We start from the raw sequence: 15,350 nt of genomic DNA, 5'->3' as shown, positions 1-15,350 counted from the left end.
CCCCCCCAACACACACAGAGCATGCTTGTTGATCCTCGATCAGCTGTGTGAAAGAAGCCCCGCCCTCTACCATATTCCGGATGGTAACAAGGTGGCCAATGAGAGCGCAGCATGTAGCTGCAGGACAAAAACAAAACAATTGAGCCTCACGCTGTCAGAAAAAGCTTTCAAGCAGAAACTTCAGCAGGTCACTGCAAACAATTACTAAACCACACAAGCATTTATACGAATATAAGAAACGCAGGTATAAGTCGATAAATGAAAACTGCGGAGGGGGGAGAGGGGGAGTAATTATGTAAAAATAAGATCACGATCACTTTGGTTTGTATTCCTTTTTTTCCCCTCATTCAGACTGAAATTAAACTAGTTTTGCTTCACATCCTGCTGGAGAATCTGTGCCAAATACGCCATCCGTGACTACTGTGTGTACCATTTGTGATTTGTTTGTCTTCAGTTAGAAGGATTGTTTTCATTTGGACAACAAATTAAATAAATAAATAAATAATAAATAAGCAAAAATTATTAAAGTATTGTTTTATGTTCTCTGATGTTAAAGAGCGAAAGGTCGTTAGCTGTCGGCTCTGCATTTTTCAAAGATCGTCTCCACATCGACCTTAATTGTTCTTTCTTTGGTGATAGCATGCTACACAGCTAGCTTCCTCGGCGTCAACGCTACCAAATCACAAATAAAGGAACGTGTCCTTCCACATATTTGTTTCCAAAACGTCCAAAACCCTTCGCCATGACTTCCCAGTGTGCTGTCAGTCCTGTGGGAATCACATTTTAGAAGCCAGTGGGCTAACTATAGACGCTATCAGGCTAACGCTAACAGTGTCCAAAGCTAACACAAGAGTTAGCAGCCAGCGTTGTATTGCGACAGTTTCCGCTGCTAATTCTCTATCGATACAAACAGGACGATAATGCTAACGTAGCAGCGAGCTAACGCTTCACAACAGGCGGTGGAGTTCACTCAAAAAACGTTAAATAAGCGTCCTGTTCGCCATTCTGCTAACCGAGCTAACGTCCAGACTCGGTGGAGACACAGAGCTGTCTGTTAACGTTAAAGTCTTCATACTTTTTTTCAGAATCTCTCAATCTCACACAGCTGCCAGCCACCTCATATATATTATATATATACACACACACACACACATACACATTTACAGAGCACCCATCGAGAGCAAATTATGTAATTAAGCACTACCACAAAGCTAACAGCTGATCATTAAGATAAAAGAAAAAAAACCACCAGCTTGTGTTTATATACTGTAAAGGATACAGTTTCACCACGTCGGTATCCATTCGCCTCTTTCCCGGACTTGGAGACGACATTTTTGTATTCCTTTCAGAAGTGAGCTAAAAATACTGCGGCTACTCAGCTACCTCAACCTCTCAGCTTGAAAATACCAAGAGAAGCTCCCCGGTCTCTATCAGCAGCCTTTCCACAATGTCCATACACGATATCCCAGCTGCAACATCGCCCACTTTTTTCCTCTCCCTCTATCAGCGGCTCCTTGCCTGACCAGCTTGTGTCCTGTCCTGAAGACTCTCTGCCAGTGACATCAACCTCCAGCGACTAGAGCGAGCAGAGGAGGGGCTGAGCTATAGAAATACAGCCGAGGGACAGGGCCATACTGTCAGCATTCCGCCTCTCAACCACTTTAACTTACTGCGGTGGAGCATTTCTGCAAAGACAGGAGATCAGGAGGAGATAAGGTTTAAGGAGAGACATTAACTTCTGGGTCATTTTAACGAGTCTGCTCGCATAAAACTCAAAAAGAAAGTGCGTGCTGTTCTATCGTGTGCAGATCTATGTTAAAATCTCATTATTGAGGGGCTGCAATAAGTACATTAGGCCGAAGTTGTTTGTTTCTTGAAGTGCTGAATGAATCATTTAAAGGAGTAGATATGGGTTAATTCAAGGTGCTTATTGCACACACATTGCTATGACATCCAGCAGGTTTTAAACAGTTAGTAAGAAGTCAGCTAATGACTGACGCAATCCAACACAGCCGTCCTGTAATGCACCTTGGTGTTTAATGGATTTTCTATTTGTTTTGAAATCAATATTCCTTTATTGATATGTACAGTTAAATGGATTGCAGACTTCTAACAAGAAGGCAAATACACAAACTACAAAAGAGGCTCAAGAACACGAAACACTAATGATTTATTAATAAGAAAAAGACTTACAATATAATAGGTAAAGAAGCCAAATCCGATTTGTAATGCAGTCTTCCTCAGAGCCGTGCTTGTGTTAGTATTTCTCTTCCTTTCTTCAGGTTTTTCCCCTTTTCCAGCATTCTCTTCACTAAAATCCATCCAGGGTTTCCAGGGAAGTGAAGTAAGGCAAGAGGTAGACTTGTTTTAGGCTTGACGGTTGTCCTAAAAGCTATGAAAAAGTATTTTCTCCATTCTAGATTTCTTAGGTTTTTTTTGTTGCATTGTTGTATTGTATTTTTTGTTGTATTTCATCAAACAAAATCTAACATCAGACACAGATAACCCCCATAAATACAAAATTTAGTTTTTCAAATGATGATTTTATTTATTAAGGGGGGAGAAGTGATCAAACCTACCTGGCTTCTGAAAAAAAAATTGCTCTCCCTCTGTTCAATCATGGCTTAACTGTGATTAAAACTTTTATTCAGAAAAGCTGATTTTACTTTCTGACTTCACATGATCTAAAGAAAAATTTGAAAAACAAATTGACTATCTATGAGTCTGGAAAGAGTTACAAACACATTTCTAAGGCTTTGGGACTCCAGTGAACCACAGAAAGAGTCATTATCCACGTATGGAGTGACTGGCTTACCAAAATTACTCCAGGAGCCATCGACGACTCATCCAACAGATCAAAAAAATAACCCAGAACAACATCTAAGGTTGGTAAAGATAAATGTCCATGATTCAACAATAAGAAAGAGACTGGGCATGCATGAGAGAGCACAGAGGCAAAAACCACTGCTGACCAAAAAAAGAACACAAAGGCTCATCACACATCCTGAAAATATCCCCAAGACTTTTGGGAAAATAATCTGCGGACTGTGACAAAAGTTGAACTTTTTGGAGGGTTTAAGTCCCGTTATATTTGGTGTAAAACTAACACAGCATTTCATAAAAAGGTCATCACATCATTAGTCAAAAATGTTGGTGGTAATGTGATGTTCCGGGGCTGCTTTGCTGCTTCGGGATGACTAGCTGTTGGAACCATGATTTCTGCTCTCCACCAGAAAAGTTTATGCCCTGAAGGTCAAGGACATTTGGGTTATGTAGCAGGACAACCACCAGAAACACACCACCAACTGCACCTCTGAATGGCTGCAAAAACACAAAAACAAACAAACAAACAAAAAGGTTTTGGAGTAGTTTCAGCAAAGTCTGGTTTTAAGTCTGATTGAGATGCCTTAGCATGACCTTAAACAGGATGTTTATGCTGAAAAACCTAATGTACCCGGATTAAAACAATTAGGCAAAGAAGATTGGGACAAAATCCCTCCACGATCATGTGAAAGACTCATTGGCAGTTATCACAAAAACTCCTCTGCCAAGGATGGTACAAACAGTTATTAGGTTTAGGTGGCACTTTTCTTGCATTAAACTGTCTGCTCTTGGACTAAACTTGCACAGTTGACTGTCTGCAAATTCAGCCCATCTTTAGATTTATTCAGTCTCTTACTAGACTCATAAGCACCCACAACTACTTTTGCCATATTTCACCTCACAAAAAATGGCAGCACCATTTGTTTTTGTTTCAGAATCTGACTTTATTCTGTTGCACTCTCACGAACGTTCATTGCACATGAAACCTTTCAAGCAGTGCTAAACAAAGATCAGCTTGTCCATAATTTCTTGTTTTAAAGATTGGCATGTACGACATTTTGTGCGAAGGCCAGCACACTCGCTGTAAACACAGATGGTCAAAGGTGAGGTTTAAAAAGGTGCAGACATCTAGCGCAGACATAAAAGAGATAAAAATGTGTCTTTATGCACCAGCGAGACGTATTTGCACAGCGACATCTGCACTCAGAAATCTATCCATAGATGCCTTTGAATATCAAGTTGATCACTGATTCATTCTGGTTTTGTATTAACTCATTGTTTCCATTATTGGTAACACCTCACCACAAATGTGTTGTGCCAGCTGTGCTTTAATATAGTGATGTGAGAAAGGTTGCTAAGGTTTAATATATTTTTAAAAAAGTAATCTCCTCCATACCAGGTTATAAGGTTATTTAAATGCAACCTCAACTGAACAACAGCACATCCTCCTAAAATCATTTATTTCCTCTGTAGTGGACTTTTGGTTTTGGTTTATATGTTTTGACTTATTTCAGCTACCCTACCAAAGGTTAAACTGAAAGATAATTTTATCCCTCTCTAGGATCTCCAGGATATGACACATTATTTGTTTAACAAAACTTTATTTAGGCTTGTTTTCCAGCAAGAAAACCAGAGGTTGCTGTCGTTGAGCTGACCACGAACTCCTCTGGATACCACAGCAGCAGCAAATCTGCAACAGAATGACTGAAAAAGAAAAGGCAGGCTTTGGCAGGAGCTTCAGGGAGCTGTGCACGAATGAAAGAAGCTGTAAAGAAGAGTGGGCGAAAATTCTTCCACAACGATGCAAGGGTCTGATAAAGACATGCAGACGTCATGTTTTCTGATGTGCTGATAAATCTTTCATCTAACTAAGTTAGACTATACTTTCATTGTTACTATATTTTTATATTTCTTAGCATCTGCATACAGAACTACAGGTCATTGAAGTCTGTTGTATATCATGTGAAACAGAGAAGTAAGCCATTGAAATCATGCTCTGATAGAAGCTTATTAAACTTCATCTATGATTGATACATATGACATATTCATGTGTAACACAATAAAGCAGCACTTTGTCTAGCCTGACTTATTCAGAAGACTAGCAGACACTCTGACAACATCATCCAGTTGGATAGTTCAGTTATCTTTAATCTTTACATGGAGGAACATAGAAATGTCATCAATGTGGTGCATCTTCCAGTAAGTCTAATCAGTTTTCAAGCTGGTTGATCTCACGTCCTGACCTCTGTAAGTCAATAAGTAGATCACAGCAAGCAACAAAAAGCTGCCGACTCATCTCCTGTTTGATCTCATTAACACAGCAGTGGCTCATTGTTCAGGAATTTCTTGCTGTCTGTGACATTTCACAGACTCCCTTCATTGTCTACCTGCCGCCAGTCTGATCAAGGGTTATTTGGACAGTCTGTGTTACATTATGAGACCAACAGTGGCTGAGAATCTTTCTGCCTCTAGGTGAGCTCTGAATGTACTCTTTGGGATAATATTTTAGCTTCAGATGAGAAAAAAAAACGTGTCTGTAAACAAGTGAACATTGTAAAACACCAGCAGAAGGATTGTTTGATTAATTGTTGCATTGGGAGTAGCTGTCCCATAAAAAAAGATCAGGTGTAAAAACCTTTGTCTCAAAAGGTTCTTGCATTTTAACAGGGTTTGGGCACGCCTGCTGTATTTGCGCTTGTACCTTAAACAAAAGAGGGTGTTGATCTTTTCCAGATCATTACTCACTGTGAGAATTAGCAATTATTACAATTCTAAGTCTGTTTATTTACACACGGTCCATGTAAACAAGCTACAGTTGTTATGTGACGGCTGTGTGCAGGCAGGAAAAGGACCCAAAGCGCAGACTCCAGAGACAGAAAGTAACTCAAAACAGCTTTAATGCTGAACTCAAAAGGGTAACAAAACTAAGAATACAAAATATACCTACGCAGCCAGCACACACAGCAAGATAAGGGTAGACAAGAGTAGATCACAACAAATGACAAACTGAAACACAGGGCTTAAATACATAGAGGGAGCAATCAGGGAATGGACAACAGGAGGGAAACACAGCTGGGGCAATTCAGAACTGACGAGACAAGGAAGCGTTACCTGAACACACTGAGATAAGACAGAGACCTTCAAAGTAAAACAGGAAACACATAATACAGACTGAACAAAAGACACAGACTCACATGCAGGCACTACAACAGAGGGAACAGAGACGTGGGACCAGGGCAGACACAGACACTGACTGGACACGGGGATATAGCGGACAGGGGAGACAGCAACTAAGGATTACACAGAGACAAACCATAAGACATGACTCTAACAAAAACCCAAAGACTAGAAATTATAAATAATATAATAAACTCAAAAACCCTGGGTCAACGACCCAGGCATCCTAACAACAGTGGCTAGTCATGTGTTTGTTTTGCTCCTTCTGCAACTCCCAGTGAGCTTCAAATCCAGATTATAACATGTCTGCATTGCAGCTCCCAAAGATGTGGGCGAAAGGTTGACTCATGGTACAGCTGATCGAAAGGAGTTACTCCAACCACGTGTTTGGCTCAAATATCCCTTATTTAAGTTATGTGTTAATTATCCTTTGTAGCTTGGAAGACATAAACAAAGTTTGTCACTTTTTAATTTCTTAATACACTTAGATCCATGTGTTTACAAACAAATAATGTAATCAATATATGATTGACATGCAGAATTTCAGCTTTTATTCAAGGCCTTTAACAAAAGCATTGAAGTAACTGTTTAGGTGTTGCATCTGTTTTAGCTCCTTATATTGATACATTATTTTTTAAATTCATGAATAGAAACACAGTGGGTTTACAGGAAAGTGGAAACTGATTCAAATTGTTGGACTGATAAAACTAAAATTGACTTGATGGAAAGAGAAAAGTATGGAGAAGGAGGGAAATAGCTCATGATCTGAAACAACCACAGAATCTGTTAGTGATGGAGACAGTAAGACAGTGTTTATTGATAATATGACTGCTGATAAATGTAGCAGGATTAATTGTGAAGTGTACAGGGCTACGCTTTCTGCTCAGATTCAGCCAAATGCTGCAAAACCGATCAGACCAAGCTTCACGGTGCAAATGGATAATGACCTAGAGTATGCTGCAAAAGCAAAGCAAGAGTTTCTTCGAGATATAAACGTTCTTCAATCTCAAAGTCAGTCACATGATCTCAACTCAATGGAGCATGCTTTTCAGTTACTGAAAGACCCACATACAACAGCATTTGAAGGTGGCTGCTGTAAAGGCCTATCAGAGCATCCCAAAGGACGACTTTTTGCGATGTCCAAAAATGATTTCCGACACAGGAGTTTCATCTAACTAAAAACTGTATTTCTAAAATCCAAAATATGTTAGTTTCTCCAATGACGTATGAACCTCTGAATATCTGGGGATTTACATTAAAAAAATTACACTACTGTGAAAAAAAGTCTGTATTTCACTTGATAGACGTTTATTAATCCCTCAAGTTTAAAATCACAGTTGTTTTTAATGGCTAGTATGTGCATTAAGTATATAATATAAGGTAAACATGCAAATCTACAAACATCAAATCAAATCACTTTTATTGTCACATCACATGTGCAGGTACATTGGTACAGCACATGTGAGTGAAATTCTTGTGTGCGAGCTTCACAAGCAACAGAGTTGTGCAAAATACAATCATGTAAACAAGCAAAATACAAGAATGGCTACATCTGAAACTAATAAATATATGTACAATATATAATAGTATATGCATTTCTGGATGTGTATACTAAATATTTTTCTATGTGTGTGTGTGTGTGTGTGTACACATATTTTACAAATTAAATAGAGTAAACAATAAATAAAATATATAAAAATATACAGAGTTGAGACATGTGCAAAACAGTGGCATTACTGTACAGTATGGAGTGCATAATGTTAAAGTTCCAGTAGTGAAGCTGAGGTGTCTATGACGTGTTCAGCAGTCTGATGGCCTGGTGGAAGAAGCTGTATCTCTGACATATACATGTCATTATCCATATATCTCTGATAAGCCATATTCATTCAAAACAAAGGGTATTGACGTTCACGTCAGTTGTTACTGACTCTTTTAATTATTTGTTATTGCTGGATTATTGCGGCGAGGCCCTTTAACAAAACTATAAACATTTCCATGTGACTCTTGAACGCCACTTGAGCGTCCTATTCTCCTCTGATTGGTTAGTTCAGACCACGTGGCTATGACGTCTCGGACAGCAGCAGCTGTGGACAGTTGGAGGAGTTAGCATATTTCTTTATTTTGCTCTGAAGCCAGAGCTGGTGGTTTCATGTCGCGCCGTTTGTTTGCACTGAGGCGGATTCCTGTCCGGGTCTGGGTGTGAGCGTCTTCGGTCGGCGTGTCCCAGGTTAATCATGTCTTCGCCTGAGCACGGTGAAACTTTCAGTCAGCTCAATAAGTTTGAGAAACTGTCGTGGAGGCCCTCCATCCGCGACTCAGGTTTGTAAACACAGGCGACTGCTCTGCAGCTGGATCCAATCAGCAAGCCTTCCTGAGAAGTTAATGTAAATACTTGGTAATGCTGCTCAGAGCTCGCTGCCTCTTTGGGCAGAGCTGGCTGCTCATTTGCATTAGCTGGGCTTTGTCTGTGAGCTAGCCATACTAGCTTTGTGTGCATTCTGCATCGCTACAGCAGCTACACAGGCCAAATGTTGCTAACGTTGCTACGGAAGCCAGCAGAAATCAGCCACTGAATATTTCAGTGTTATTGTTGCTTATGTTCCCATTTAAATGGAAATGAAAGACAAAGGCACAGCAATGGTTTTCATATTCTGTAAGCTCTCCCATACATGAAGTGGATTCTCGGTTACACAAAGCATACTTAAGAATAGAAAATGAGAGAGGTTACACCTGTAATCCTGATTTCTCTGAGTGTAGCAGTGCACAGAGTATCTTGATTCACCGTGGAAGTACAATAGCTGTGGCTTAAAAACAAAATAAAAAAAACTATCGGAGTATACGATGACTGTATTTATATACTTCTAGGGTTTTTACTGGGATCGTCCCAGAAACATCAGCCTCGGTTTGCTGGAAGTGTGACGCTTGGCTGAATATACGTGACTGTGGTTGTTCAACATTTGTAAAGCCTGCAGTGTGGTTGAAGTAAAATAAACGGGTGTGACGGCGGTGGAGCTATCAAATGATCGTTCAGGAGCTCCAGAAAATCTTTTCCATGACAGAAGGATCGTGGACAACACCAGCTGCTCACAGCAATCTGTGAGATCCTGTAATTGGTCTGTAGTGAAAAGGGGAAAGAAATGTCCCTTTGGAAGTTAAAATGAAACGGTAGATGCTAATTAGTTCAACCCCTGACAAGAACATGAGAGAATTGGTTTATGAATCTGTCTTTTTCTCTGTATATCTTGCAGCCACTAAGAAGCGAGCACGGTGGTTTCAGGCCCGGCGCATCTTCTCCCCTTCCTGCCCAAACCTGCGGATCCCCAACAGGTTTCTGAGAGAAGGTACTAAACCTGCACAGACACCACACTGGACGGTCTAAACTCATAAACAGTAGAATTCAAAGTGCAGGAGCTGCAGTTAATGTCCTGTAAAGCAAAGCTAGAAGTGTTATATTGCTCCTAATAGAACTATTCAGAGGAGAGAAAGAAGTCTGCGTGATGATTTACATGGTGGTGTGTGGCGATGAGACTGATGGTGTCTGTCTACAACTCCTCCTCCCCCCACAGGACACTGCATTCCTCCTGCCCGCAGTGGACACCGCTGTGTAGCAGACAGCACCAACCTGTATGTGTTTGGAGGCTACAACCCAGACTTTGATGAGGCAGGCGGCTCAGAGAACGAAGACTACCCTCTGTTCAGGGAGCTCTGGCGGTATCATTTTGCCACAGCATCCTGGCAGCAGGTCCGCACAGAGGGGTACATGCCCACGGAGCTGGCTTCTATGTCAGGTAAGGACTGATGCTGCTTTTATTTTTATTCCCTTGGTATTCAAATGATGTGATGTGGTTCTGCTGGATTGATGAAAATATTTTTTGACTTATTCCAGTATTTTTATCAGCATATTCTAAAGGCTGTATGCACACCCCTGCCTTCATTTATGCAATACACACTGAGCGCATGTGGTTAGTCTAGCTGTTATTGAAAAGCAGCTCTAAATTCACCCCTGCACACTTTTTTTTTTTTTTTTTTTCTTGAACTCACACAAATAAATTAGGACGCATCACATTTGAGGCTAGAAGCTGGCCTGCATTTCTCAGCAAGTTGTGAGACTTTTGGTTGCAATTTACAGCTCAGTTAATTTAGGTGTGAATTCTGGCATTTTATAGCAATGTCTTTTTTTTAGCAATAAAAATAAAATATTCTGCTCTAAATGATATTTCTCAAGTTCATACTTTTATCTGATAACTAAAGTTTTATCGTTGTTTAGTCAACAAACAGATGCAAAGTCCTGCAAAAACTCAACTCTTTGGTTTGTAATTCATTATTTGTGTAGTCACAGTTGACTGTTGTGTAGACTTTAGGGGGACCTTTTGGCATAAATGTATTCAGATTTATTTTTAGAATTAGTCCATATAAGAGGGAGGTCCACCTCCACACTACATTGTGTTGTCATGTTTCCACAGCATAGGCAGAAGTGTGCAGTGAAGGCCATTTAGTTGGTTGAAATCTGTAGCCTCACCACTAGGTGGCACTAGCAGAGAAAGCAAAGCTAGCAGAGGTGTCTCTTCTGGGATAAAAAAAAAACCCAAAAAACTACAGTATTCAGAGGACAGAAGTCTGCATGATGATTCACTGTGTTGCATCAAGATGAGACTGCCTGAGAACCACTGAGCCTGGTTTGTGTGCGCCAGTGTGTCTCACTAACGGACGTGAGCCAAAAATGACCTGACGGCAGCTTCCGTGCCCTGCACTTTAATGTCTTTCTGGTTTTGTGTCAAAGTGATTTCCAATGTTTATGCATTTTCTCTCTCGGTGTGTGTGTGTTGGTGTGTGTGTGTTGGTTCTATTGGTAAATAAACTGTAGTGTAGTCTCAGGATTTATGAAGGTTATGTATTAAATAAGGAAATGACCCGTTTTGCAAGTATCTTTGACTTGGCTTTTTTGTACCTACATTATAATCAGTCCTTTGTATCGACTTTAATGTTTTTATACAACTGCTATGTTATTTGTCTGTTGCCCTCCTGGCAAGATCACTCTTAAAAAAATATACATTTTTAATATCATAGAAACGTTTTGGCTGGATACATAAAAGATGCGAGATGAGATCTAGAAAACACTTTGACTCAGATTTCCTATAGGTTTTATAACAGAAGACTCCTGTACAAAACATTCAGGGTTTTGTTGTTTCTTTTTATTCCCAAACTTCACTCCTAATCAACAAAACTGAGTTTGATGCTGTTATCTTTCCCCAGCTGTCCTACATGGGAACAACCTGCTTGTGTTCGGTGGCACCGGGATTCCATTCGGTGAAAACAACGGCAACGACGTCCACGTTTGCAACGTTCAGTACAAACGATGGAACCTGCTCAGCTGCAGAGGGAAGAAGCCCAACAAGATCTATGGACAGGTAATGGTTTTTGTGTATGAGGTCCTTTTGAATGTTCTGTCCCATCCCATCTGTTACAACCATTTATCCTCCTTTTCCAGGCTATGGTCATCATAAATGGCTACCTTTATGTGTTTGGAGGGACGACGGGCTACCTTTACAGCACCGACCTGCACAGGCTGGACCTGACCACCAGGGAGTGGACCCACATCAAACCCAATAACGCGCCCTCAGACCTACCTGAGGAAAGGTCAGTCACCTTAGGTCATTCATACACAGCTAAAAGCAGCAGGCACACTTTGTTAAACACACAGTGAATTCTCTACACGTGGCTCCAGATTTTCTGAAAATGAATCGATAACTTCGCAGATATAGACATGAGCTAGCTCATGACGGGCAGAGAATATATATTTTTGGAGGCGGGACTTCCTGGACATCATATCCACTAGACAAGGTGAGAGTAACTGGCACTTAAACACCATTGCATGCAAACTTGTTGTCGTCCTGTCTTTAAATTAAGGTTATTTGTGTTCATCAGATTCATGCTTATAATTTGGAGACAAACTACTGGGAGGATATCATGACAAAACCCCAAGAAAAAATAGGTTTGACTCATGTTCAACTTTTATTTACAGCGGTAAAGCGTTTTGACTGCCACAAGTCAAATTCATTTCATTTTCTTCTCACAGGATATCCTGCTGCCCGTCGATGTCACAGCTGTGTACAGGTCAAAGAGGGTGAGTGTTTCACACGACATCATCAAACGGGCTTTCTCTGAAATGTTTCTGCTTCATGCCTCTTTTTATGTGCAGAGGTTTTTATATGTGGGGGTTATAACGGAGAGCGCATCCTGTCAGACCTCTGGAAGCTCAACCTGCAGACTTTTCAGTGGACAAAGCTTCCTGCGATCATGCCGGAGCCGGCTTACTTTCACTGTGCTGCGGTCACTCCGGTCAGTACCATCGCACACTGAGAGAACAAAAACTAAATCGTCATAGAGTAGACTCAGATTTCATCCTCTGGTGTTCCTTTTCCTTTAGGCCGGCTGCATGTACGTCCACGGCGGAGTCGTCAACATGTCTGGGAATCGAAGGACTGGCTCTCTGTATAAAGTGTGGCTGGTGGTTCCCAGCCTGCTGGAAATGACCTGGGAGAAACTGCTGAAAACTTTCCCTCACTTATCCCAGCTGTCCACCCTCCAGCTGCTCAGCCTGGGACTGACGCACACATTAATCCAGCGGCTCAAATAAAGACTGAATGCAGCGGTATGTGATGGCGTAGCACGGACTCTAAGATGTCTGACGATTTAGGGTGAAAGGACAAAGTAAGCCTGATGATGTCAGATAGTTATGAAAATACTTTGATTGCCTTTTTACATTAGTCTGATGTAAATGCGTGGGTTGTTTTAAAAAAGTGCAATTTTATTTTATTTTTTTAAGTTTCCCAGTGTGTCATATGTGCACGCATCCATCAGAAACTGTGTAGAAAATAGAAATTACTGTATGCTGTTTGTTTTTCACTTCTGCCTTCTTCAGGTTTTTCTTCGTTTTTTGGTCGTGGAAACTTGTGGAGCCTGAGAGATATTTTATAAACTCCAAAGACCACTTGTTAAAAGGCCAAATGAATGTTGGTACAGTAGTGAAGTTTTAGCTTTTATTTAGAGGCAAAGACTTTTTTGTCTGTTCTTTCTTTTCCCAATCCTGAAGTGGAACAGGTTGTGCAGCACTACCCTCAATCAGTCCTGCTGTTCCCTCTTCAAACCCAGCAGAGGCACCAGTTTGTAGGCCCTGACATTTAAATAGAAAGTTTCGAGATTCTCAGTAAAAAGCAGACTTGTATTTCTGATTGCTTTTCACAGTTTAAGTAACACATTTCAGCCTCAAAGACTCACTGATTAGGGTGCTGATTTGGAGCTGCGATTAAAACTCGACCGTTCAAATTGAAAAATGTTCCTCTTGCCGGTCACAATTAGGCCTTCTGATCAGATGAAAACATATGACACGGCATCACTGTGAAATATCTTATGCCTCTTCAATTTTTATTCCTCTTTTTGGGGGGGGGGAGGGGAAAAAATGAAAAGCCTGCTTTGAACGCCCGTAGCTCCAGAGTATCTATTTATTTAGTGCCTTTTGAATTTCAAAAAGTGGGGTGTACAAATTGGTCTGCAAGATTCAAGTTTATTTCACTCAGTGTGTAGCCCTTTTTTTTTGGTTTTGTTTTGTTATTCGCCCACTAGGTTTTAGTCAGTGCTCTTCACAAGCTATGTATGCTTAACTAGTCTGTTATTTTAAACCCACGAAGCCATTTTTACTATTTAAATCACTGTGCTGCTGTTTTTATTCTATTAGAAATCTTTGAACTGCACCCTACTTGTAGCTGTACTTCCCCAGAAACCCAACCCAACATTTCTGTCACGTTCAGTTTTTTCCACTTTAAAGCCAAGAATCCATTTCAACTTTTTGTACTGCAACATGCATTGTTGATATTATTATTATTATTATTATTATTATTATTATTACTACTACATTGTTGTTTTTTTAGAGATGCTGTGCTTTGGTACTTGGCAAGGAACATTAACAAACTAGTAACAAGGTGTGGAAGGTGTACTCAGGATGTGAAATACTGTGATCAGTCTGATGAGCCGTGCAGACACTCATCATTGAAACATCAGCAGGTTCAGTGTGAAACCAGATCTAGGCACACCAGCAGCTTTGTTTTTCGTTTTAGTTACTGTGGACTGTAAATCTTTGATACTGTTGTGGTTCTCCTAGTTGCTTTCATGCAATTTATTATTATTATTATTATTATTATTATTATTTTATTTTTTAAAAACACATTTTGCCTTGCATTGAGCATTTGAATTCACGTTAACTGCAACTGTGCTGGTTCGATTTCGAGCTGCGTTAATCTGACGGCTATTCTACTACGATCCCTTTTGTACACTGCGCCACACCTCAGTTCCTTTAATCATGTCATGGCCTTATTCATTTCTATTTTGAAGCATTCTGCTTCACTGCGTGCTCAAACTTAGTAACGACGTTGCTTCAGATTGACATGTTCAATATTTGCATCATTTTTTTTGATGTTAATGAAAGCTCAATGATCTGTTGCATGTCGGTATGGTGTGCATGTCACTTTAAACTCTTGGGAGAAAAGTTGAATGTCTTTATAAAAGGCAAATATGGCTGCAATATGTTGTTTTGTAATTTCTGTGTACAATTAAAAACGCAGGCAGCTGGTTTTTCAAAACATTGTATTGACTCACTTCCCCCCCCCCCCCCATAGCCTGTTCATAGAGAACAAATCTTTGCTGGCACAGCCTGCCATGCCTGGTTTCCAGTTAGTCTTTTGAAAAATCCAGTACACGAGCGTTCAGGTCTAAGGTGTTGCGTATCAGTGTGTACCTTAAAACATAATCTGAAACATTACAATTGGGTAATACAACCTAAAATGAACAAACGGCAGAATAATACAGTCATTTATTTAACAAAAACAAATTTAAAAAAAAAAAAATGTAGAAGCAGTTTGTTGAAAAGCTAGGTACCATCTTACTGCCTCTATAAGAGGCTAAGTACAAGCCAGATGCTGCTAATCAAATGTACTTGATGGTGGGAAGGAAGAACTCCTTTTGGTAAGTCTGTTTTATTTATAAGCATATTTAAAAACAATACAGGTTGACTAAAGTGCTGTACAATAAAACTCAGTCACAATTAAATGCTAGGGATTAATGTGTGGTAAGACCCCCTAGGGGTCTCCAAGGGATGGTGGTTTGACAGCCACGGGACTTGGGACACGTGCAGTCATTGAGTCGACCATGAACTCTGAATATTAAAGTATTTTAGAGTCGAATACAAGGCCATCTAACTGATGAGTTGTGGCCAAATTGGGTAATGCAACAAAATGATCTGAAGCACAGCAGCAAATTGGAGTGTAGCAATGACATTTCAAACTCCAGACTTGCAT

At 40.2% G+C, this 15,350-nt stretch overlaps 2 protein-coding genes across 2 annotated transcripts in view; one reads left to right on the top strand and one right to left on the bottom strand.

Annotated features, from left to right (window-relative positions):
* Positions 1-1,615, bottom strand: part of LOC102208455 (ubiquitin-conjugating enzyme E2 H-like) — an 8,570-nt gene extending 6,955 nt beyond the window's left edge. The window contains exon 1 of the mRNA XM_005745930.1: positions 1,280-1,615. Within this exon, the coding sequence (XP_005745987.1) occupies positions 1,280-1,332 (53 nt within the window). The 5' untranslated portion in view covers positions 1,333-1,615. The remainder of the gene's footprint in view (positions 1-1,279) is intronic.
* A 6,460-nt stretch (positions 1,616-8,075) lies between these two features.
* LOC102208011 (kelch domain-containing protein 10-like) lies at positions 8,076-13,590 on the top strand. Its single transcript, XM_005745928.1, has 10 exons — positions 8,076-8,319; positions 9,249-9,341; positions 9,567-9,788; positions 11,254-11,408; positions 11,489-11,637; positions 11,757-11,841; positions 11,926-11,992; positions 12,077-12,124; positions 12,200-12,339; positions 12,428-13,590. The coding sequence occupies exons 1-10, from the start codon at positions 8,235-8,237 to the stop codon at positions 12,635-12,637; spliced, it is 1,254 nt and encodes a 417-aa protein (XP_005745985.1). The 5' UTR covers positions 8,076-8,234; the 3' UTR covers positions 12,638-13,590.
* The last annotated feature ends 1,760 nt before the right edge of the window (positions 13,591-15,350 follow it).

Source organism: Pundamilia nyererei, unplaced genomic scaffold, assembly GCF_000239375.1.
Source record: "Pundamilia nyererei isolate P.nyererei 1_Seehausen unplaced genomic scaffold, PunNye1.0 scaffold00170, whole genome shotgun sequence".
NCBI classification, from domain to species: Eukaryota; Metazoa; Chordata; class Actinopteri; order Cichliformes; family Cichlidae; genus Pundamilia; species Pundamilia nyererei.
This window is presented reverse-complemented; position numbering and strand designations above follow the sequence as displayed.